Here is a 26,677-nt window from a genome sequence, read left to right on the forward strand (position 1 = left end):
TGAATAGACACTTAGCCAAAGAAGAAACCCAAATGGCTAACAGACACATAAAAAGATGCTCAACAATACTCATCACCAGAGAAATACAAATTAAAACCACAATGAGATTCCACCCCACTTCTGTCAGAATGGCTAAAATTAACAACTCAGGAAACAACAGATTTTGGCAGGATATAGAGAAAGGGGAACTGTTTTGCACTACTGGTGCAGCCACTCTGGAAAACAATATAGAGATTCCTCAAAAAATTAAAAATAGAACTACACTGTGACTCAGCAATTGCACTACTAGGTATTTTTCCAAAGGATACAAAAATGCTGATTCAAAGGGGCACATGCACCCCAATGTTTATAGCAGCACTATCAACAATGGACAAATTATGGAAAAAGCCCAAATGTTCACTGACTGATGAATGGATAAAGATGTGGTATATGTATAAAATGCAATATTACTTGGGATCAAAATGGTGATGAAATCTTGCCATTTGCAACAATGTGGATGGAACAAGAGTGTATTATGCTGAGCGAAATATGTTGGAGAAACAAATATCATAGGATTTCACTCATTTGGAATTAAAAAAAAACAAAACATGAGAATATGGGAAGGGAAGTAAAAAACAGAGAAAAACAAAGTGGGAGGCAAACCATAAGAGACTAAATACAGACAACAAACTGAGGGTTGCTGGAGGGGTGGTGGGTGAGAGGATAGGGTAAATGGGCAATGGGCATTAAGGACGGCATTTGTTGGGATGAACACTGGGTATTAGATTTAAGTGATGAATCACTGGGTTCTTCCCCTGAAACCACTACAACTGTATGTGAACTAACTTGAATTTAAATAAATACATTTTTAAAAATAGGAAGGAGAGCTGAATAGATATTTTTCCAAAGAAAACATAGGGATGATCAACAGACACATGAAAAGATGTTCAACATCACTAACCACAGGGAAACGGAAATCAAAACCACAATGAAATCTCACCTCACTAGCTAGTCAGAATAGCTAGTATCAAAAAAACAAGAAACAAGTGTTGGCGAGGATGTAGAAAAAAGGGAACCCTCCTGCATGTTGGTGGGAATGTAAATTCCGCTATGTAAATTTGGTGGGAATGTAAATTTCCACTATGGAAAACAGTAGGGAGGTCCTCAAAAAGTTAAAATTAGAAACACCACACAATCCAGTAGTTCTACTTGTAGGATATTAACTCAAAGAAAACAAAAACACTAACTCAAAACGATATCTGCACCCTCATGTTTATTGCAGCATTATTTACAATAGCTAAAATACAGAAGCAACCCAAGTGTCCCCTGACAGATGAATGGATAATGGAGATGTGATATATGCATTTAATGGGTTATCACTCAGCCATGAAGAATGAATTCTCAGCATTTGCAACAACAAAGATGAACCCAGTAGGTATAAAGCTAAGTGAAGTAAGCCAGACAAAGATTTTACTTACATGATTTTTACTTATACGTGGAATCTAAAAAACAACATAAATGAACAAACAAAAAACAGAAACAGACTCATAAATACAGAGAACTAGTGGTTGCCAAAGGGGAGAGGTGTGGCAGGATGAGCAAAATAGTTGAAGGAGATTAAGAGGTACAAATTTCCAGTTATAAAATGAGATCCCCAGCCCCGTGCAGCCCACTCTGGATGCCTGCCCCTCACTGACCCGAGTCCGAGGACGTGGTGAACCAGGTTATCAAGTGCAAGACTGCAGTTGCCTGGGAGGCAGAAAAGCCTGTCTATAGCGGACGTAGAGGTGTCACCCCCAAAGGCTCATGAAGTTCAAATTAAGATTATCACCACTGCAGTTGCCACACCAATGCCTACGAGTGGGGCTGATCCTTAGGGGAGTTTTCCAGGGATCTTGGGACATGAACGTGCTGCAATCGTGGAAAGTGTTGGCGAAGGAGTGATGAAGCTGAAGGCCAATGATACTGTCATCCCACTTACATCGCAGTGTGGAGAATGCAAATTTTGTCTAAACCCTAAAACAAACCTTTGCCAGAAGACAAGAGTTACTCAAGGAAAAGGATTAATGCCAGGTGCTACTAGCCGATTTACTTGCAAAGGAAAGACAACTTTACATTACATGGGAACCAGCAAGTTTTCTGAAAATACAGCTGTGGCTGGTATCTCTGTTACTAAAATGGACCCTTCGACAACTTTGGATGACGTCTGCCTTCTGAGTTATTGCATTTCAACTGGTTATGGTGCTGCTATGAACAGTGCCATCTTGGCCTAGGAGGAGTTGGATCAGCGGTTATCGTGGGATTCACAAGGGCCAAGGAGTCCAGACCCCCAGGACTTCGGGAAACCCATCCAAGAAGTGTTCACTGAAATGACTGGCAGAGGAGTGAACTATGCCTTTGGGTGTACTGGTAACCCAGAAGTCACAAGAGCAGCACTGGAGGCGTGCCACACAGGTTGGGGCATCGGCGTAGCAGTTGGAGTAGCTGCTTTGGGTGAAGAAATCGCCACTCACCCATTTTAGCTGGTAAGAGGCCGCACGTGGAAAGGCACTGCCTTTGGAAGATGGAAGGGTGTGGAAAGTGTCCTAAAGTTGGTGTGAATATATGTCCAAAAAGGTAAAAGTTGATGAATTTGTGACTCACAATTTGTCGTTTGACCAAATTAACAAAGCCTTTGAACTGAATAGATGCAGAAAAGATCATTCAAACTACTGTAAAGCTTTAATATTTATTTTTTTCAATGTTTACTTACTTTTGAGAGAGAGACAGAGCATAGCAGGGGAGGGGCAGAGAGAGAGGGAGACACAGAATCTGGGGCAGGCTCCAGGCTCTGAGCTGTCAGCACAGAGACTGACCCAGGGCTCGAACTCTCGAACCGTGAGATCACGACCTGAGCCGAAGTCGGATGCTTAACTGACTGAGCCACCCAAGCACCCCAAACTGTTGTAAAGCTTTAAATTCAACAGAGAAAAATACGTCCATCCTTGCACCTAAGTCTGCTGGTCCAGCTGGAACAGCAAGACAAGCAGGGAGAAGCTCTTCCAAGTTTAGTCTCTTAGACCTTCTCTACTACTACTTCTAGAGTAACCTACTCTGGGGAACACTATGTTGTATATAATTCATAAATCTCTAATCAAGGACAAAGCTAATACAGTCATGAATTTATTTTCTGAACTCTCTTTTACATGAATAATTGCTAGCTCATTAAAGAATATTCTAACATAATAAAAGTAATTTCTTCATATGTGAAATAAATGAGTATGTCATGGGATAGTAAAGTATAGCATAGGGAATACAGTCAATAATACTGTAATAACACTGTATAGTGACATACGGGAATTACACTTATCGTGATAAGCACTGAATAATGCACAGAATTATTGAATCATTATGCTGTATGCCTAAAACTAATATCACATTGTTATGTCAACTTAAACTTCAATTAAAAAAAATGTATTAGATTGACTAGTCTCCAAAATCTTTTCCAATTCTGGAGACAATAGTTTTTAAAATTTATTGTCAATTTGAGAGGTGAAAAATACCTAATTTTAATTTTCACATTTCATTATTAGTGAGGGTACACAGTCTGTTTATTTTCCTTACATATTTAATCATACATGTGTTTCCTCTGACCATTTTCTAGTGTCTATTTATTTTATAGAGGCAGACATCAGCTCTTTTTTTGTTTGTTCCCCTGGATAGAAGTGTTGATTATTTTCCTTTATAGCTTCTGGTTTTTGTATAGCTTCACTCCAAGGCCATTTTTAAATTTGCTCATGTTCCCCACCGCCCCTGCCCCCGCCCCATGCTTTTTAATGTGCTAGTTTTAAGATAAAATCTGATGCACTTGGAATGTTGGTGTAAGAGTGAACTTGGCAAGTTCCTCCTTTCAACTATTAAATGAGGAAAGAGCAAAGTGTGTGGGGATAAAAGGCATCAGTCCATATAGCCACAGGGAGTGCTCAATAACGGTTAGCTCCTCATCCCTGGTGCCATAACAACATTGACTGAACATTCCATTTATTTCCTCACAAATTCGAAATGCTACTTTTATCATATGTAAATAAAATATTATTTTGGAAAAACTAAAATCATAACTTATTTAATGATTTCTTCATTTGTCTTTAAGGAAAACACATACACATATATATATACACTACATTTCTGAAGTTACTTTCATCTCCTTTTTAGGATCTTTTTTTTTTTTTTTTTTAAATTTTTTTTTTAACGTTTATTTATTTTTGAGACAGAGAGAGACAGAGCATGAACGAGGGAGGGTCAGAGAGAGGGAGACACAGAATCCGAAACAGGCTCCAGGCTCTGAGCTGTCAGCACAGAGCCTGACGCGGGGCTCGAACTCACGGACCTCGAGATCGTGACCTGAGCCGAAGTTGGCCGCTTAACCGACTGAGCCACCCAGGCGCCCCAAGGATCTTTTGGAAAAATCCCTACTCTTCCACAACCACAAGAGGGTCAGAGGGTGTAGTATAAAGCCCTGCCAGGCACGGAGTCTCCACAGCTCAGATACCAGCATTGTTTAAAAATATACGATGTAAAGCTAATAGAGTACTATGCTACCCTTTTTAAACTATCATATTATTAACTCAAAGCCTGGCCCTATTTTCTAGTTAAACATCTAGAAAAGTCATTAAGGAGTCTTTCAGATGGCCCCTATGACGGGAAGGCAGCAGGCTGATGCAGACCTGTGGGGGAGGCCTTCATGGGACACACGAATGGTGAGCAGACCGTGTGGGGGAGTGCCCGCGCACCCCGGTTGTTCGCCGCGCGCTCAGAGGACTCAGAATCCTGTGAACACGGTGCTGCCAGAAGGCACTACGGTCACGGGGGTGGGAAGCCAGCTGAAATGTACTCCCTCTCCCTGAGATAAATAATAAACTGAGCATAAGGCACCAACAGATGTTCCAGACTACAGCTTACTCGTTATGGGCAGCAAATTGTGTTCCAGAAAGTTTCCGCCTCTGTCCCAAACATAACTCCTCCTCTTCCTGGGGTCCTTGTTCAGACACAGTGTTCTTATCAACACCCACAAAGGAAAACTGGTAAATGTGAACACTCTTTTATATAGCTGTATACAACTTTAAGTTCTATATGTTTTTGGAATGTAGTAAAATTCAATCTGGTTAGGAAAAAGTGTAACTTGTGCACCACACATACTAACGTGTTTAAATATAAACAGAAACATGTCTTCACGTACTGTAAAGTTGTCTTTACCAGAATTCAAATACTAACCTCTTTTGTCATTAGGCTCAGGGTCTCCTCAGGATATAGCTCTATAATCTGCAGCAGTCTGGGAAACTTCAGCCTGGCTTCACTGGAATGCAATTTTAAAGCTTTCAACATTTTGTCCACCACAAGGGCTGGATACATCTGCAGTTGTACAGACTCAATAACTACCAAGGACAGGAGAGAAGAAAAAATGGTCAATATATCCACTTATATAAACTGTAAAATTTAACAAATGACTATATTTCCCTTTTTGGTTTATATTTTGTATTATGTCACTGTTCTCTTTTTCACACGTATTTAGATCAACCAACACCAGACGTAGTTTTGGGCCATATGTGAAAGCGTCCATCTTGAACCTGACTCTTGTGTTAGATCATGCATTCTGCATGAAGCGCAGTTTGCTCTCTGGGCTGGGTGGGAACACAGGACAGCTTCTGGTCACTGAATTTATTTCAGGAGCAAGAGGAAGGCCACGTAGCCAATATTACCAAAGCAACAAGCAAAATGTAGAAAGTATGAACTAAACAAACGGAAAGACAAATGATAGCTAGACTCTGTGTTGTCTGAAGATGTCACTGCCTCTTAAAAAGACAAGACCTTGGGGCACCTGGGTGGCTCAGTTTAATGTTCAACCTTGGTTCAGGTCATGATCTCAAGGCCTGTGGGTTTGAGCCCCACGTCAGGCTCTCTGCTGTCAGCGCAGAACCCACTTCAGATCCTCTGTCCCCCTCTTTCTCTGCCCCTCCCCCACTCGTGTGTGTGTGTGTGTGTGTGTGTGTGTGTGTGTGTGTGTGCACTCTCCCTCAAAAATAAATCAACGTGAAAAAAAAGGGCAAGACTTTTCTCAGAATAACTGCCACTTAAAAACAAACAAGCAAACTGGAAACCTAAAATATCCACAAAAGTCTTAAGACTGGTTAACACAGTGTGACAAACTAAATGGCTTTTCCTTCTGTGATTCACCTGAGGCACTCTCCTCTTCCTTGCGAAGCTGCTGGTCACAGAAATCCACCAGTGTCATGTAAGCCTCTGTCATGCTGGCTACAGGCCCCTGGCCCTCGAGGGAAGGCTGGGCCTCCTCTTCAGCTGTCCGTACGGCCTCAGAAAGGTGATAGAATGCTCTCTGGTATAGACCTGCAATCACCTAGAATTCACAGAGGTCTGTGAGTACGGCTGAAGTTTTCTCGAAGAACTCTACCTTCTACTTGTGATGATACAGAAAGATTACTTGTGATTTCTGAGTCGTGAGATATCACAGAAAGCTGGTTAAATGGAAAAGGGAGTTTGTCTGCCCTGATTGTGAAACAGTAAGTGATTCCAGTACGATCCTCAGTACTTTTAAAAATCAGATGGTCCACTAATCATGCAGAACTGGCACCAAAGGTCACTGGGGGTCATATAGCCTGTCTGAAGAAGAGACAGAAGATGGTGCTTTAACCTCACCACCCTGAACAGATATTGCTAACACTGTGGAGGAAAAAGGCAAGGCTAACAACTGAAGTGAGATGGGCACAGTGAGATGAGAAGCTGCTAACTATGGAAAATAAAAATTCATTTTAAAAAGGCTAAGCAAAGCAGACACTACATAAAAAAGGGAAGAAAAGCCTGGTTTGCCCCACAAGCTAGTGGGATGTCTGAATGGCGGCTGGTGGTGAAATTTCATTAAAAAAATCCATGGAAGAACTGTTCCCATCAATCTGACACAAATTTCTGATTTTTAATACTAAAACAGTCTGTATTGTTCAAATAAACAGGAAACACATGGAGTATGTCAGTTTCCACATAAGAAACTTGGCTGTGCATAACTGTCAAATATATTTCCAAACACAAAGCAATCATCATTCTTCATTATTTCTTTCATGTAGCCAGAAGGCTGCACATTATAGACACACAACACACAAACATAACAAGCTCACTCTTCCTGTGTTCATTACCTTGTCTGTATTCTCTGAACTGGATCCAGAAAGGTCCAAGATTCTTCTAGCCTTGCTTTCCTCGATTTCAGCAAGGCAGGTTGGTTCCTTGCTGAGAGCATCAGCTATGATTCTGTAAGTTGTACCCAAGAGAATGTTCTGGTCATGGAAAGCCAGAACATTTTTGCTTAAGTAACTTGATATGCTCTCACCTGTTGGATGAAAAACATACAACACACATGATTTTCTCAGAAATAAATGAATGCCATAAATAAAAAAAAAAGATATTCATAGCGTACAAAAGTTGTTTTCTATTAAAAAAGTAAAATAAATCTTGAAGGGATAAGAAACTGACTTCAAACATTGGTTAGGGAATTTCTTGAATTCACATTAATGAAAAATGTTCTTTGTTAGCAGTGGCTGTATCAACGCCTACAGAAGCTAAGCAATTAAAACGCTGAATAAACTTTTATTCAAGCACCATCGTTCTGCATTTTGTCAAAGCACCAAATTCTCTAATCATGCAGAACTGGCACCAAATTCTCTTATGAAGAAAATCGTTCTTTTTAATGTGATTTGTGCATGTATCTTAATAGCGCAGAGTACATTTTTAAGTTGATAATGTGGCCTATAGCTGATAACACCACAGATGCTACTACATTCAAAGGTCTAGTTCTACGTCTTACTGTGTGGTTCTAGGAAAGGAACTTATTAGCCCTGGTCAAGCCTGCAGCTTGCACAGGTGTGAGAAGGGACGCAAGCAAAAGAGAAAGGGCCGTCACCTAGCAAGTCCCGTCAACTACACTGCCATGTTCATCTGTCCATGAAAATTCTCTGCCAGATTTCCCTCAGACACATAATCAAAACTACTGGCCCTGTTATTTCACAAGACTGTTACAAACCACCGCCATACTAGGACACTAAAACTGGGTCATTATTATGAGCACTAATGTTTTCTCAGGATCAGCAAACTCCTCCTCCTCTCCCCTATTCCCCCCACCAAAAAACCCTAAAAATATTTAAGCAATCATAAGGGTGATGTTCTAACCCCGATCAAATGGAAGTCCTGTTTCCCCTATTTGCATTTTGACTGAGACTGATATCTGATATAACACCCTGTCCTACTGAAGAGTCAGATTTGGGAATAGGATTGTAGACACTGTCGATAACAGTGCCATGTACCCTTGGACCCAGGGCAGCAGAGCAGGTGGAGTGGATCCAAAGCTCTCAAAGAGAAAGGTTTTCTCCCCTCAGCCTTAAAGGCTATGTTATTATAAAAAGAGAAGAGCTGAGAGAAAAAAAGGCAGTTCAACTTCTTACAAGGCAATTCTTATAAGTAAATGAGGTTTTCAAAATAATTAAGCTATTAGATTCATAATTTGCATTAAGTATTAAAGGAAAAAATTTTAATTTCAATTTTATTTGATCGATAAAGAAATAAAACCTCCAAATCCACATTCAGTAGCATTACTAAGATAAAAACTACCTTGGCTCCAAAGAGTTAGTAAAATTATCACAAGATTTAATTCGCAAATATAAGATAAAGCAGCAAAAGAAGAGTTCTCATAGACACAGAGACGTAAGATAAAACAGTGCTGCTGCGCGTATTTAGGTAGGAAGAGCATCCTGGTACCCAGCAAGGAGACTGTTTTCAGCGCCGTGAGGACCTGCTCCGGGCAGCTCTGGGCCCGGCTCCGGCTGTGGCTGAGCCGGGAGTAGCTGTGCACCCACTTCACCTGCCAGCCATCTCTTGTTTTGGAGTCTCTATGCAGCTCCTTCAGTAGCTTCATGGCAAGTGAGAAATTGTGCTACAGAAGAGAGAAAGAGATACGATGACATACAGGTGGTAACTTAGAAATAAAACCATTTAATGTAAGTTTTTAACTGGCCTGCTTTCCTTTTTGCATGACACAACTCACCTTAGAGCAGCGAACCCCTCCTCCACTGAAATTATGTAGATGTGTTCTTATTCATCGTGGGGATAGATTCATCACATTTAAAGTGTACAATTCTGTGTCTCTTGGTATATTCACAAAGTTGGGTGACCATCACCACTAACCAGTTCCAGAACGTCTGATCACCTCAAAAAGAAACTCTTTGTCCATGAGCATTTGCTCCCCATTCCCCCTGGCCATGGCCAAACCACTAATCTACTTCTGTCTCTGTGGATTTACCTATTCTGGACATTTCATGTCAGGGAAATCAGAAAACATGTGGTGATTTTTACCTGTCTCCTTTCACTTAGCATAGTATTTTCTGGGTTCATCCATGTTACAGTTTGCATCAGTACTTTATTCCTTCACATGGCTGAATAACATTGTACTGCATGAATATAACACAGTTTATTTACCCATTCATCTACCGATAGATTCTTGGGCTGTTTACACCTTTTGGCTATCTTGAATACAGATACATACAGATTTCTGTGCATACAGATTTCTGTGTGGACACACACTCTCTTTTCTCCTGGGAGTGGAACTGCTGGGTCACATGCTAACTCTATGTTTAACTTTTCAAGGAACTGTCAGACTGTTCTCCACAGCGGCCGCACCATTTTACGCGGTCATCAGCGTATGAGGGTTCCAATTTCTCCACATCTTCACCAACACTTGTTACTGTCTCTTTGATTACAGTGGGTGTGAAGTGGTGTCTTGTGTGGTTTTGATTTGCATTTTCCTAATAACTAATAATGTTGAACATCTTCTCATGTGCTTGTTGACCATCTGTGGATCTACTTTGGAGAAATGTCGATTTAGATCCTTTGCCCTTTTTTTTGTTGGGTTGAGTTTTTGTTGTTCAGTTATAAAGAGTCCGTTAGGTGTTCTGCATAGTGGATCCACAGCAAACATATGATTTCCCAGTATTTTCTCACACTGTAAGAGCTGTCTCATCACTCTTTGTAGTGTGTTATTTACGGCACAGGAGTTTTTAAATTTTGGTGTATAAATGTTGGTTGTTGTGTGAACGTCTTTTAAATCTTCCCTATCAAGGTTCAAAGACATTTTCCTCAAACTGGTGCCTTCGTAATTACCCCCCCTTCCAACTGCAAAGGCTAAAATTCCGACGCATCCTCAGCTGCACCTTCTCCATCATTCCCAGCATCTCTGGGCTTCTTCTATCGCTAACAGAGCATCTCGCACGCTGTCTGCGTTCCCACCACCACCTCCCTACATTGAGACTTCACAGTCTCTCTGCCTTTTCCCTGAGCAGCCAATCTTCCAAACAGCTTCTGACGTAGTCAACATGTTCAGAGCAGACTTCAATTCCCAGTTTCTCACCTCCATGATTTTATTTGAATTTATCTTGTATCTATAACATCTTTCTCTTTTCTTCACGTGCAAACCCTGCTGTTTCCATTTTAAAGCCTTGCCCAAATGCCTCCTTCTCCAGGAAGCCCTCTTACCAGGCAGAATCTCTCTTGTTCCCTGGGCTCTCCTAGCATGGTGACCTCTCTTTTCTTTGCCCACCTTGAACTTTTGTTGGGTCAAAGTGCAGCTCTTGTTCTCTCGCTAGACAGTGACCACGAGAGAAAGAACAGTAGCCTTTACCCAGACATTGCTGGGTACAGTTTCTGAGCCGCACCGTGCTACTCATCACTACTCACAACTTCCTCCCCACCAAATTCCTAACCTCAAATCACCCCATTATGACCACAAACCCAGTCTATTCACCAAACTCCTGTTATGTCTGCTTTATAATCTTAAGACCTCTGGTAACTTTACCTGCCTTCTTTCTGCTTCCGCTTCCTTCCATGTGCAATTAAGCCAGCCACCACTTTCATAGCAAGATCATCAGCCGTTGTCCCTGTGTTACACCCACCTGGCAAAACCACACTCTGGGTATATCGAGGGCATGCCTTGTCCGCTCCTACACACTTACAGATGCACCAGAGACACAGTAGCCAGGCTCTCTGTGTGCCCCAACAGTCCTTCCGTGGCTTTCCAGGCCCTCCACCACAGTCCACAATAGCCCACCACTCTCTCACTGTCCTCAGCTCTCCTCGGCTCAACCTCTGCAGAGGGCCTCACGGCCAGTTCTCAGAGAGAACAGATGAGCTCTCCCACTCACCTTTGCCTGAATCCTGTCCCTGCAAACTCCACAAGAAATCCGATTTCCCCAGTGACGTCCTCTCTCTCCCTAGCGTTAGGCTTTAAACACCCTCAGGCACCTCCACCCTAAAGACCAAACTCCTCCCTGAACCCACTGGCTCCTCTGCATCTTGGCCTACTTAGGGACAGCCTGCGCTCACTGTCCCTGAATCTCTACCTTCTTCTCTTCTTCCACCCATTATGATCTGACTTCTGCTCTCGTGAAACGATTCTCACCAAAGTCAACACAAGCCTCCCCTCAATGCAAGGGCACTTTGGTCTTTGCACACCTTTGCTCTCCCAGGTAATGACTTCTGCCCCTTCCTGTGGGCTCAGCCCCTCGGGGTCATCATCTAATGTCACCGTTTGGTTTCAGCTCCTTTGTGGGCACCTCTCCCTTTGCTCCTCCCAGAGCCATAGGTCTGTTTTGGCAACTGGTCTTGGTCACCATATCCACTCCAGACAGTCCACATGCCAGTCACACATCATACCTCTATCGGAAGCATAATTCTTTTTCTCCAGAACTTTAGATTTCCTACGTATAAATTATCGCATAGAAATCACAACTTGTTTGTCTTAAACGCCTCACAAATTCAGGATGTCTTGAAATGAATGCACCATCGGCCACACAAAACACTCCTCCTCCTGCACCCCATCCACCAAATGACACAGGTGGAAGCAGAACCAGTCACACTGCCTCATCCACGCCTCCTCCTTTTTCTTGGAGGAGAACCTAGACTGGCTACCCGTATCAATCACGTGGATTGATACTGGGCAAGCCTTTGCCCTTCCTCCAATCTTTCTCCTCACTACAATCAGAATACTGTTTTAAAACTGCATATCTGGTCACCTCGATCCCAGGGCTTTAAGTAGGGGCTAAAGTTCAACCGTTGCTCCACTCAAAACACCAAATGTCCCGAGCCACTTCTGGGTCTTATATGTTATTCCCTCCACCCATCTCACCTCGCAATTCCCAACTTAGCTATGACCTCCTACTCCAGGAAGCTTTCTCTGTTTCCATAAGGCTGGGTCAGGTGTCCTTCCCATATGACTGTCCTTTAGTATTATTGTACTATAACTGCTCATCTGTATGTCTATATTTTATTCAATTTAGTATCTCCAGCACCTAATGGTGTGCTTGGTAATGAAAAAAAGGCAAAACTCAAATTTCAGTTCTGCTACTTTTGGAGAGTTTCAAAGAGCATGGGCAGGTAAACTGAAATGCACTGAAGGCTTTATGTGATCTTCAGACTAGAACTATTTTTCTCTCTTCACGTCTAATATTGCTGGTACTGGTACTACCTCTCTCTAGCCCTTATTTATATGGGAACATATTGTTGACAACTTCCTAAGAAAAGCCAGCGTGCCACATGGAAGGGTTTTAGCCATCTTAGTAATTCTTACACATTTCTAAGTAATGCACTTGCAGCTCACTTCCTTCCCCTCTCTCACCAGAACCTTCTCCCAGTTTGGAGAAGTCTGAGCAGTAGTAGGGAGCACACACGTCTCTGCATCTGGCCCAAGCACCCTAACTTCCTGCTGAGAAGCCACATGCACTCCTCTTTAGCCATGTGCCTTAGAAGATGGCCCCAGCTGTAAGTAGAGCTAATGAAAAGAATCTTCCTTTTTTCTGCAAGAAATAGAAACTGTTGGGGCGCCTGGGTGGCGCAGTCGGTTAAGCGTCCGACTTCAGCCAGGTCACGATCTCGCGGTCCGTGGGTTCGAGCCCCGCGTCGGGCTCTGGGCTGACGGCTCAGAGCCTGGAGCCTGTTTCCGATTCTGTGTCTCCCTCTCTCTCTGCCCCTCCCCCGTTCATGCTCTGTCTCTCTCTGTCCCAAAAATAAATAAACGTTAAAAAAAAAAAAAAAAAAGAAATAGAAACTGTTTCTAATTCCAAGAAGATGTAGTATGGAGGAAGGAAGATATGAAACATCCACAGCCATTTCCAACTACAAAGGGTGAGCCTGGGGCTGCTAGACAGACTTACTACCTAAGAATCTGAGAACAGGAGTGCCTGGGTGGCTCAGTTAGTTAAGCACCCAACTCTTGATTTCAGCTCTGATCATGATCTCACAGTTTGTGGGATTGAGCCCTGCATCGGACTCTGTGCTGACAGTGAGGAGCCTGCTTGGGATTAGCTCTCTCTCCTCTCTCTCTGATCCTTCCCCACTCATGCACACTCTCATCCTCCTTCCCTCCCTCTCTCTCTCTCTCAAAATAAACAAACTTGAAAAAAAAAGAATCTGACGACAAATCAGTAAGGTAGAAGAGAGAACTGAGGGAGAGAAAGCAGGCCCTTGCTGACAATATATTTCAGAGTATCTGAAAGCCAGATCTTCTAGACTTTACTCATAGGAACTAACAGATTTCTTTTATTCACCTAGACTGCTCTGGGTTGGGTTTTCTGTTATTTGAAATATACAAATCCCTATCTGATAAAATACCCATCTCAAAGAAAAACCGAGAAACTAGCACTTAAACTTACAGAAATATTAATTATTTCTACTAGAATAACATTCTTTGCTTTATAATAGCAATCTATCAATATAGGGTCATTAAAAGAGTAAGCTCCCCTAGTATATTCAAATATAATTTAAGTACATGAAAAATATGATTTAATATTTTATATACAAAAAATAAACCTAAATATATTTTATATTTTATTTTATAAATAAATATTTTATCTCCATGAAATAAACCTAAATATAATTTGTAACTAACTGGCAAACATTCATTTTGTTAAACAGGATCCAATCTGATATTGGGTTTATTTTCTTTTTTTAATAACAGAAAATAATTATTTTCTAATGATTAACAAGTATGCAATAAACTTTAGAACTTTCTGGATAATTTTAAGTGTTTCTTCAAGTTTACTTTCTTTTAAAGAGAACAAAAATACTAAGTACTCAATTATCTTTGAGCTTCAGATTTTAAGGAGAAGTTTAAAAACCAGCTAATTTAAAGAAATAGAGGACTACAAACATGAGTACTCACCTGCTTTCTTGCACTTTCTACCATCTTCATTTTCATAGAAAACACACAGTTCTTAATCAGAGAACAGACCTCTTCTCCCTGTTCCTGGACTTCCATCCCATCACTGGGATCTCCATCACCATCCATGGACATACTATGATCATCTGGAGGAAGAGTAAGTTTCTCCTCGATTTTGCTGAGAAAGAAACAGCTACAAAAAACGAAGAAAAGTGAGAGTTAATGCCATAGATTCCTGAAAGAAATCTTGGACATACAGTAAGCTACTGGATGGTATTAATAGAAATTCTACAGCTATTAAATTTTTGGTCATTTTTTAGACTGTAAATGTACACTCTAGGCACCAGATTTAATATCTATTTTTAATTAACCAACCCTTTAAAAGATATTTTTCTAGATATCATTTACTGCATATACCTCCACAAAACAAAGCATTTAAACGCACAATGTTCTCTCCATGAATGGGTGACATGACTATGTTGGCTCAGAAGCCATTTCCCTTTTCATATCTCCCAATCTAAGGTCCTACCCCAAAGATGAAAATTGTAAAGCAGCAAACAGGTTATAATCACTGGGAATATGAAAAGATAATGCTATATTGCTACAAAAATTATTTTTATTTGTATTGTAATTTACATATCTGACTCTGTTCCAGTGATTTCATTTTCATTATTTTCATGTTAGTAAACACTGACAAAGGCCCTTAACATATACAACCCATCCCTGATCAATATTGTGGTAGGGTCCCCTCCCTAAGGAAAAACAAACAAAAAACAAACCACAAGGCAACCTGGTTATATGTGTACATGACAACATCCCTCATGACCTTGTAACATGAGACCACTTAACCTAATCAGACTACATGTTTGTGTGTTACCATGTATGGGAGACAATAAAGTAGAAAATATATAAAAAACTACACCACGTGGCACTCTGGGCTCAGTTCTTTGGGTAGGAACCCAACTGAGCTGTGCCAGCACGAATAAAGTTGCTTCCTGGACAAGCCTCAGTGTCATGACTCCCTGTGTGAGAATCCCATGACATTACTTGGAGGCTCATCCGGGATTTGGAGATGGTGCGTTTCCACCTCCTTTGCCACTGGGGATACGAACCTCAGAGTGCCGGGGGAGGCAGCCTCACCAGGGGCTAGCAGACCACTAGATCCACAGGAGGCTAGCCCTCCTGGTGTGTCAGGACGAGGATGCCGTGTACACCAATGGAACCCGTGAGTCCTAAGAACCAGCTCAGGGAGTGCCGCCCATTAGACTGGTAAGAACCTGGGTTCGTTCTGGGAGACCTCCGCTAAGAGGCAGAAGGGGAGCCTGATCACCTCCCAGAGTTGCCCTAATCATTCCATAGGGACGAGGAACAAAGCCACAACTCTCAGGCGCTGAATGTAGGGTGGTGGGTTGGAGTTGCTGTGTGACTGTATGTGGGGACTTGTCTCTCATTCATTTCCTGGGTCAATGACTATGATAATTAGAGCCAACTGTCTCTGGTTATTCTACCTCAGAATAGGGACTTTAAGGAATATTCCCAAAGAGCTGCTGAAACTCCCTTTGTTTTGGAGAAATTCCTTGTCTCTTCCAAACTGACATGGACTGCCTAATTCCACTAGTGGAAAAGAGAACAAAAGAAACCTGGAGTCTGCTCCTTTGTCCGAGCTGACAAGATTTAAAACTGGGAATTCTCTTTCTCTTCCTTCTGCTGGCACCTCGTCTCTTCTCCCTTTCCTTACCACCACCCCCCCCCCCACCTCCTATTTCTGCGCCACCTAGGGTGAGGCCTACATAATTGGCTCCTCCTCCCACTCTAGAGATAGAAGTTGTGGAGCAAAGACCACCCATTTCAGATTTCCCCACCAGTTCTCTAGGTAAAAACTAACCATGGGGAACAAACTGTCTTACATGGACCCAAGTAAAACGTATTCAGTGTTTACGCTAATTTAAGTTTATTGGTTTCAGACAATTTTATCAACATTAATTAAAAAATTTTTTTTTCTACCTAGATTTGCTGAAGGTCAAATAAGCTCGTTATCTCTGTTCCAATTTATCAGCTAAAGAATGACTTAAAGTAATGGTTAACTTTATCTGTCTCATAGTTTTCATAGGTAATTGTTAAGATAGCTTTCAAAGTCTTTAGTAACCTAAAATGTTAAAGTTTTCGCTTGCATGATAAATTAGGATTACATTCACTGGATATCATGCGAGATAAGAGACTAAAGCACTAATTACCAGATGTAGGTTTGTGGTTCTGACTTGTTGCAGAGAAACTAAGGATATTGAGATCTCTTGGAAAATATGCCTCATGCTTAACTGATTCATAAGTTTGCCATCTAAGAAATTCTAATGTAACTGTTATAAAAATTATACCCAATAAAACTGCCAGAGCTCTTAACTTACTAGCCAAGCAGCAAACCAAAATGCGCAAAGCTATCTATCAAAATCTCTTGGCCTTAGATTATCTGCTTGCTTCTGAGAAAAGAGTATAGAAAGTTTAACCTGAGCAACTATTACCTACAGATAGATAATGAGTAAAAAGTCATAGAGAAGATCACAAATCAAATAAAAAGGATTGTTCACGTCCCCATCCAGACCTAGAACGGTTAAAACCCTGGGGAGTTATTTGGAGGATGATTTTCAACTTTTGGGGGACTCAAAACTCTCATAAAAATTATCCTCCTAATTCTGGGAGGTACTTAATCCTACCCTGCCTAGCTCCCCTGGTTACATGGTCTGTCTCCAGTCTCATTGAGGCCATGATTGAAACAAAAAAGATAGCCACTCATGTAATGATGTTATGAAAATATAAACCTCTAAACAAAGATGATACTCTTTGACCCAAAATAATAGAGGGGTCCAAGCATCAGAGGTGGGAATGTGATAGGGTCCCCTCCCTAAGGGAAAAAAAACAAAAATCAGGGGCGCCTGGGTGGCTCAGTCAGTTAAGCGTCCGACTTCAGCTCAGGTCATGATCTCATGGTTCATGAGTCCAAGCCCCGTGTCGGGCTCTTTGCTGACAGCTCAGAGCTTGGAACCTGCTTTGGATTCTGTGTCTCCCATTCTCTCTGCTCCTCCCCCACTCGCACTCTGTCTCTCTCTCAAAAATTAATAAACATTAAAAAAAAATAAAAACAAAAAACCACAAGGCAACCTGGTTATATGCGTGCATCCGTCATGACCTTGTAACATGAGACCACTTAATCAGATTGCATGTTTGTGTGTTACCATATATGGGAGACAAGGAAGTAGAAAATACATAAAAAACTACACTATGTGGCACTCGGGGCTCAGTTCTTTGGGTAGGAACCCAACTGAGCAGTGCTGGCAGATATAAAGTTGCTTTCTGGAAAGAAAAGCCTCAGTGTCACGACTCTGCGAGAATCCTGCTACAATATCAATTAAGTTTTTGTTCATCTAGCGATTAATGTCAATTTTCTTTTTTTTTTTTTTCTTAATGGTTATTTATTTTTGGGAGAGAGACAGAGCACAAGTGGGGGAGGGGCAGAGAGAGAGGGAGACACAGAATAATCTAAAGCAGGCTCCAGGCTCTGAGCTTTCAGCACAGAGCCCGACACAGGGCTTGAACTTAGGAACTGCAAGATTGTGACCTGGGCCAGAGCTGGATGTCTAAACGACTGAGCCACCTAGATACTCCTAATTTCAATTTTCTTAGAAACACTGTAGCCAGAGAGACTAGCGTGTCCCACACATCTTTCTTTTGTTTTGTTGTTATTGTTATTCCCAACGTACAGGTCTTTCTAGTCATCTGCTTCTGCGTTCCTGGCTCCCTACCTAATCTACAAGGGTCCCTGCCCTCCCAAGAGCTGCTACAGTTTAAAAAAAAATTTTTTTTAATTAAAAAAAATTGTTTTAATTTATTTTTGAGAGACAGAATGCAAGCGGGGGAGGGGCAGAGAGAGAGAGGGAGACACAGAATCTGAAGCAGGCTCCAGGCTCTGAGCTGTCAGCACAGAGCCTGATGTGGGGCTCTAACTCATGACCTGCAAGATCATGACCTGAGCTGGAGTCGGATGCTTAACTGACTGAGACACCCAGGCTCCCCTAGTTGCTACTGCTTTTTAAGCTTTCACTGGTTTTAGTTGAAAGAATAAACAAGCAAAAGTTGTATAAGTACTTGATAAACATTTGAGGAAATAATTTATGAATGAAACATGAATGTTACACTATCAGTATGAGTCAAGTGCTCTGGGCTCTCAGAAATGGAGGAGTGAGGTGGCAAAAAGGGGAGGTGGATACGTTTTCACAAAGTGAGATGGACGTTTTCCTGGGCTTTGAAAAATAGCCAGGTATTTTTCGATTTCGATTTCAGGTATTAGAGGAGGTAAGGAAGTTCCGATAGAGGAAACAAATTAAAAAAGGCAGACAAGTGCTGTGGTGTATGACATGTTGTTCTGTCAGACTGGGGAGGATAGAACCAGGGAGAGGACCATCTTTCCACAAGTAACAAGAGTCCCCCTCTTATATGGCAATGTAAACATCTTACAGACCACCTTTCTGCTGATAATTAAAGCTCTAGATAAAATACCAAATACAACCACCTGAAGCCACGGAAAGTAAACACAGCATGGGCAGGGAAGTCAAAGCTAGGAGAAGGTGCTGCCATTTGGATGAGCTTCTGGTTTTCTCTTTCTTTTTCCGGTTTTGCCTTGAGGATAACCTTAGCTGCGGAGGGCTATGGCAGCCTGAGTGACTAAGATTCTGACAGGAACCCTGCTGTATTATGCCCAGAGAAACCTAGAAGGGAGCCTAGGCAGACCAAAGGCTGCAGTGAGAATCCTCTAATTCTGTATATGAAGCCATACAAGTTTCAGCCTGCCTCCTGAAGTATGCATGTTCAACACTGACTGGAGACAGTGAAGAAAAGACTCAACTGAGGTGTGAATCAAGAAGGCAAGACAGAGTCCACTGTCCGAATCTAACTGCACTGATTGCTCGCTAAAGCAGTTATTCCTGGGAATTATAAAAGGGATTAGAGTATCCACAAGATAATATTAACAATTTCTAGATCCAAAATTAGTTGATATACAAAGAACCAGGAAAATGTACCCATTGTCAGTGAAAAAGACAGACAACAGATGTCAACTCTGAGATGACCCATACGCTGGAATGATCAAGCAGCTATTTTAATGATGCTCCAAGAGAGCAAAACAAAACCATGAATAATGAAAAGGCAGCTATCTCAGTAGAAAGTATGAAAAAAAGACAAATGTAAATTTTGCAACCGAAAAATCCACTAATCAATAAAAGATTCACTACACTGACTTAGAGAGGAATTAAGAAAATACAGGAAAATGACAGTGACTTTGAAAACAGTTCAATAGAAATGATTTAATCTGAAGAATAAAGAGAAAAAAGATTGAATAGAAAATGAATGGAGCTTCAGGGACATGTGGGACAATGTCAAAAAGTATAATATATGTGTAATGGGCACCCTACAAAGACAGAAAAATTATAGCAGAAGTATTTGAAGAAACAATAACCAAAAAGCCTCCACATTTAGTGACAAAAATGTAGATTTGAGCAGCTCAGTGAACCTTAAATAGGTAACTTCAAAGGAAACTACACCTAAACATATCATAATCAAACTGTTGATTACCAATGATAATGAACAAAAATCTTGAAACCAGTCAAAAGGTATGATAGATTAAACACAGGAGAACAACAATTTGATTAATCATGACTCTCTTTTCAGAAACATGAAGGCCAAATGATACTGCTGAGGAGGAAGGAGGGATCCACCCAGAATTTCATATCCACGGAAAATAAAAAAAGTGAAATAAAGGTATCCTCAGATAGAGGAAAACAATAAAAGGAAAATAATAAAGCTATAATGAATGACAATAAAGATATGGAGATCTATGAACCATCAGGAAAAGAATTCAAAATACTTTTATAGAAATTTAGTGAACCAGAAGAACACAGACACAGACAACTAAACGAAATTAGGAAAACAAATGTATGAATAAGAAGTTCAACAACGACAAAAAAATAGAAACCATAAAACAAAACAAAAAACCAGTAATCCTAGAACCAAAGAATTCTATGACTGAATTGAAGAATTCAATAGAAATCTTCAAAAGCAGACTCAACTGGGCAGAAGAAATAATCAGTGAAATGATCCAGTGAGAGGACCAAAAATAAATGAATAAATAATAAGTAAATAAAAATAAGTAAAAATAAAATAAAATAAATAAAAAACAGAATGAGTGAAGAGAGTCTATGGGACAACATAAATGAAACAATAATACCCACTACGGGAATCCTAGGAGAAAAGGGACATAAAGTATATTTAAAATAATAATCGTGGATGGAACTGGAGAGTGTGATGCTAAGTGAAATAAGCCATACAGAGAAAGACAGATACCATATGGTTTCACTCTCATGTGGATCCTAAGAAACTTAACAGAAACCCATGGGGGAAGAGAAGGAAAAAAAAAAAAAAAGAGGTTAGAGTGGGAGAGAGCCAAAACATAAGAGACTGTTAAAAACTGAGAACAAACTGAGGGTTGATGGGGGGTGGGAGGGAGGGGAGGGTGGGTGATGGGTATTGAGGAGAGCACCTTTTGGGATGAGCAATGGGTGTTGTATGGAAACCAATTTGACAATAAATTTCATATATTAAAAAAATAAAAATAAAAAATAAAATAAAATAAAATAATAATGGCTGAAAACTTCTCAAAACTGGGCAGAGAAATGGATTTCCAGATTAATGAGGCTCAAAGCACCCTAAACAGGTTGAATCCAAACCAAGCCACACAAGACACATTATAATTCAATTGTCAAAAGTCAAAGACAAAGACTTTTGAAAGCAACAAGAGAAAAGTGGCACATCACATACAAAGTAACCTCCATAAGACTAGAGGTGGAGTTCTCAAAATAAACTTTTCAGGCCAGAAGAGAATGAGATGATATATTCAAAATAGTGAAAGAAAAACATGTCTGGGCACCTGGGTGGCTCAGTTGGTTAAGTGTCTGACTTTGGCTCATGCCATGATCTTGCGGTTTATGAGCTCAAGCCCCAGTTGGGCTCTGTGCTGTCAGCTCAGAGCCTGGAGTCTGCTTCGAATTCTATGTCTCCCCCTCTCTCTGCCCCTCCCTGCTCACACTCTGTCTCTCTCTTTCTCTCTCTCAAAAATGAATAAACATTTTTAAAAAATTTAAAAAGCAAAGAAACAAAAACTGTCACCAAAGATTACTATACCTGGCAAAACTGTCCTTCAGAAATAAAGGAGAAATAAAGACTTCCTGAACCATCAAAAGTTAAGGGAGTTCATCACCACTAGATCTTGCTTATAAGAAATGATAAAGGGAGTTTTCAAGCAGCAATAAACCACTGCTAATTAATATGAGAACATATGAAGTTAGTACAAAGCTCACTGTTAATGGTAAACATGTAGCCCAAGTCAGTTTCTCTAATATGGTAATGACAGTGCATAATTCACTTATAATGCTAGTTTGAACGTTAAAAAACAAATGTATTAAGAATAACCTTGACTACAAGAATCTGCTATTAGAACACAACATAAAAAAACATAAATTGTAACATCAGCAATCTAATATGTGAGGGGCATGGGGAAGTAAAAGCATAAAGTTTAAAAATGCTATTGCAGTGAAGTTGTTATCAGCTTATACTAAGGTGTTATAAGATATTTTATGTAAGCCTCATAGTAACCACAAAGGAAAGGCCTTAGTAAGTACATAAAAGATCATGATAAAGAAGTCAAAGTGTATCAGTACAAACAGTCATCAAATCAGAAAAGACAGCAAGAAGCAAGGAACAATAGATCTACAAAACTGCCAGACAACAAAATGGCAAAAATAAGTCCTTACCTATCAATAATTGCTTTAAATGTAAATGGATAAAATTCTCCAATCAAAAGACAGAACAGCTGAATGGATAAAATAAACAAAAATCCAATATGTGACTAAGAGATTTACATTAGCTTTAAAGACAACACTGAGAATGGCTAACATTAACAACTCAAGCAACAACAGATGTTGGCGAGGATGTGGAGAAAAAGGATCTCTTCTGCACTGCTGGTGGCAATGCAGACTGGTGCAGCCACTCTGGAAAACAGTATGAAGGTTCCTCAAAAAATTAAAAATAGAACTACCCTATGACCCAGCAATTGCACTACTAGGTATTGATCCAAGGGATACAAGTATGCTGTTTCGAAGGGGCACATGCACCCCAATGTTTATAGCAGCTCTGTCAACATTAGCCAAAGTATGGAAAGAGCCCAAATGTCCATCGATGGATGAATGGATAAAGAAGATGTGGTCTCTATATACAATGGAGTGTTACTCGGCAATCAAAAAGAATAAAATCTTGCCATTTGCAACTATGTGGATGGAATTAGAGGGTATTATGCTAAGCGAAATTACTCAGTGAGAGAAAGACAAATATCATATGACTTCACTCATATGAGGAATTTAAGATACAAAACAGATGAACATAAGGGAAGGAAAGCAAAAACAATATAAAAACAGGGAGGGGGACAAAACATAAGAGACTCTTAAATATAGAGAACAAACAGAGGGTTACTAGAGGGGTTATGGAAGGGAGGGATGGGGTAAATGGGAAAGGGGCATTAAGGAATCTACTGAAATCATTGTTCCACTGTATGATAACTAACTTGGATATAAGTTTAAAAAAAGGTTAATTAATTAATTAAAAAAAAATAAAGACAACACTGACTGAGAGTGAGGGCATGGAAAAAGATTTCAAGCAAATGGTAGCAATAAACAAACAAATAATAATAAATAAATAAATAAATAATAAAAATACACCTTAAGCTAAAAATGGTAAAAAGGTCATTATATAATGATAAAGTGGTCAATCCTATAAGAAGATGTAATAATTATAAATATTTGTGCACCTAACATTGAAGCATCTAAATATATAAAGCAAATACTAAATGGAAAAATTAGACAGCAAGACAATAATAGTTGGAGACTTTAGTGTCTCACATTCAAAAATGGACAGATCATCCAGACAGAGAATCAATAAGTAACCAGTGGATGTGAACAAAACTGTAGACTACATACCTAAGGCACATGATCAAACAGATGCAGGAAAAAGCATTTGACAAAATTCAACACCCATGCATGCTAAAACAAAATAAAACTTTCAGAAAATATGAACAGCAAATAATTGGAAGGGTACTGAAAAACATAAAATACCTAGGAATGAATGTAACAAGACACCCAACACATCCATAAAAAAAAAAGTCATTGCAATTAAAGTAGTAAAACTTTCACTATTTGCAGAAGACATGACACATATATAGAAAACCATAAAGATGCCATCAAAAAAACCCTCTTAGCAGTATTAAAAAAATTCAGTAAAGCTGTAGGAAACAAAATTAATATACAGAAACCTGTTGTGTTTCTATACACTAATAATGAAGTAGTAGAAAGAGAAGTTACAGAAACAGTCCTGTTTACAATTGCATCAAAAGGAGTAAAATACCTAGGAATAAACTTAACCAAAACAGTGAAAGATCTTTACTCGGAAAACTGTAAAACACTGATTTAAAAACATGAATATGACAAAAACTAATGGAAGATATTCCATGTTCATGGATTAGAAGAAACAAAATTGTTATAATCCCCATACTACCCAAAGCAATCTACAGATTTAATGCAATTCCTATCTAAATACCAACATGTTTCACAGAACTAGGAAAATAACACTAAAATGTGTTGTAGAACCACAAAAGACCCCAAATATTCAAAACCTTGAGAAAGAACAAAGGTGGAGTTATCACAATCCCAGATTTCAAGCCATACTACAAAGCTGTAGTAATCAAAGCAATATCATACTGACACAAAAACAGACACACAGATAAATGGAACAGAACAGTAAGTCCAGAAATAAACTCACACTTATCATATGGTCAATTAGCCTATGACAAAGGAGGCAAGAATATACAATGGGTTAAAGACAGTCTCTTCAACAAATGGTGCTGAGAAAACTGGTCAGCTACATGCAAAAGAATGAAACTGGACCACTTTCTAATACCATACACAAAAATCAACTCAAAATGGATTAAAGACCTAAATGTGAGACCTGAAACCATAAAACTCCCAGAAGAAAACATAGGCAGTAATATCTCCTACAACAGCCACAGAAACATTTTTCTAGATATGTCTCCTCTGGCAAGGGAAACAAAAGAAAAAATAAACTGCTGGAACTACACCAAAATAAAAAGGTTTCGCACGGCAAAGGAAACAATCAATAAAACTAAGAGGCAGCCTACTGAATGGGAGAATATGTTTGCAAATGATATATCCAATAAGGAGTTAATACTCAAAATATATAAGAGCTTATACAATTCAACACCAAAACAGCAAATGATCTGATTTTTAAAATGGGAGTAGGACCTGAATAGACATTTTTCCAAAGAAGACACACAGACGGCCAACATATGAAAAGATGCTCAACATCACTCATCATCAGGGAAATGCAAATGAAAACCACGAGTGGCTCACTCAGTTAAGCATCTGACTTCGGGTCAGGTCATGATCTCACAGCTCATGAGTTTGAGCTCCGCGTCAGGCTCTGGGCTGACAGCTTGGAGCCTGGAGCCTGCTTTGGATTCCATGTCTCCCTCTCTCTGTGCCTCCCCTGCTCACGCTCTCTCTCTCTCTCTCTCTCTCTCTCAAAAGTAAACATTAAAAAAAAAACCCACAATGAGATATTACCTTATACCTGTTAGAATGGCTAAAATAAAAAAGACAAGAAATAACAAGCATTGGTGATAATGTGGAGAAAATGAAACCCTCATGTATTGTTGGTGGGAATGTAAATTGGTGCACTGTGGAAAACAGTATGGAGGTTCCTCAAAAAATTAAAAATACAGCTTCCATGTGATCCAGCAACTTCACTACTGGGTATGTATCTGAAGAAAATGAAAACACTAATTTGAAAAGATATATGCACCTCTATGTTTATTGTAGCATTATTTATAATAGCCAAGCTATGGAAGCAACCCAAGTGTCCACTGATAGATGAATGGATAAAGATGTGGTGTTTGTGTGTGTGTGTGTGTGTGTGCGCACGCACACACATATACACACAATGGAATGAATATTATTCAGCCATAAAAAAGAATGAGATCTTGCCATTTGCTACAAAAGGGATGGACCTAGAGAGTATAATGCTAAGTGAAATAAACAGAGAAAGACAAATACCATGTGATTTTACTCATATGTGGAATTTAAGGAACAAAACAAATGAACAAAGGAAAAACCAGACCAAAAACAGACTCTTAAATGCAGAGAACAAACTGGTGGTTGCCAAAGGGGAGGCAGGTGGGGGCATGAGTGAAACAGATAAAGGGAATTTAAAAGTACACTTATCATGATGGGCACTAAAAAAAAAAAAGAAAAAGAAAAGAAAAAGAGAAAGAAAAGAAACCTAAATAAATAAACCTAGATAAATGGAAGAACTATATACATATTAGAGAACTCTATACTGTCCAGATGGCAACTCCCAAACTTGCTCTATAGTGAAAACAAAATCCCAAACTCTGAGTTTTTGTTTTTGGCAGCAATGGACAAGCAGAGGGGCACCTGAGTGGCTCAGTAGGTTAAGTGTCTGACTCTTGATTTTGGCTCAGGTCATGATCTCATGGTTCATGAGTTTGAGCCCTGCACTGAGCTCTGCGCTGACAGCATGGAGCTTGCTTTGGATCCTGTCTCTCCCCGTCTCTGTTCCTCTACTGCGCATGCTCGCTTTTCTTCTCTCTCAAAATAAATAAATAAAATTGACAAACAGATTCTAAAAATGTACCTATAAATACAAAGAACCTAAAATAGACAAAGCAATTTTCATAAAGAAAAAATTGGAGTACACACCCTATCTGATTCAAGACTATTTTAAAGCAACAGTAATGAGGACAGTTTGATATATGAAAAAAATATATATGTATATATAAATAAGGAATAGCACAGAGCATTCAAAACCAGACCCACACATATATGGTCATTGATTTTCAAAAAAGGTGCCAAGGCAATTCAATTATGAAAAGACTTTTGAACAAATGGGACTAAACAACCAGACAGCCATACAAAAAAGCCATCAGAATATGTACCCCCACATCATACCATCTACAAATATTATCTTCCTTTAGATCATAGACCTAATGTAAGAACTAAGACTATAACATTGCTAGAAAAAATGCAGAATAATTTTGCAAGATGTGCCTGTACTGTCAGTTTGAAGGGGCTCCTGCTGGGCAAATCTGAGACAATTTGAACATGAAATAAATAAGAATAGCAACAGATTACATTCCATTAAATAAAACTGGAATCCATGATTCTGTATTGATAGCTAAAATTCAAGTAAATGAATAAACAAATAGATGGAGAAGGGAAGGCTCTTCCTTACACTAAGATGTATTCTGATAAATATGGAACAAGGGCTGGAGTT

The 26,677-nt window shown here is 39.8% G+C and overlaps 1 protein-coding gene and 1 pseudogene across 3 annotated transcripts in view; one reads left to right on the plus strand and one right to left on the minus strand.

The window, feature by feature from the left end:
• Positions 1-26,677, minus strand: part of PRKDC (protein kinase, DNA-activated, catalytic subunit) — a 203,295-nt gene that overhangs the window by 24,199 nt on the left and 152,419 nt on the right. For all 3 annotated transcript variants that reach the window (XM_047842188.1, XM_047842190.1, XM_047842189.1), the window contains 5 exons: positions 14,222-14,411; positions 8,773-8,947; positions 7,161-7,351; positions 6,190-6,370; positions 5,230-5,390 (listed from right to left, as the gene is read on the minus strand). In XM_047842188.1, the coding sequence (XP_047698144.1) occupies positions 5,230-5,390; positions 6,190-6,370; positions 7,161-7,351; positions 8,773-8,947; positions 14,222-14,411 (898 nt within the window). The remainder of the gene's footprint in view (positions 1-5,229; positions 5,391-6,189; positions 6,371-7,160; positions 7,352-8,772; positions 8,948-14,221; positions 14,412-26,677) is intronic.
• LOC125156655 (alcohol dehydrogenase class-3-like) lies at positions 1,366-2,704 on the plus strand (annotated as a pseudogene).

Source organism: Prionailurus viverrinus, chromosome F2, assembly GCF_022837055.1.
Source record: "Prionailurus viverrinus isolate Anna chromosome F2, UM_Priviv_1.0, whole genome shotgun sequence".
NCBI lineage: Eukaryota > Metazoa > Chordata > Mammalia > Carnivora > Felidae > Prionailurus > Prionailurus viverrinus.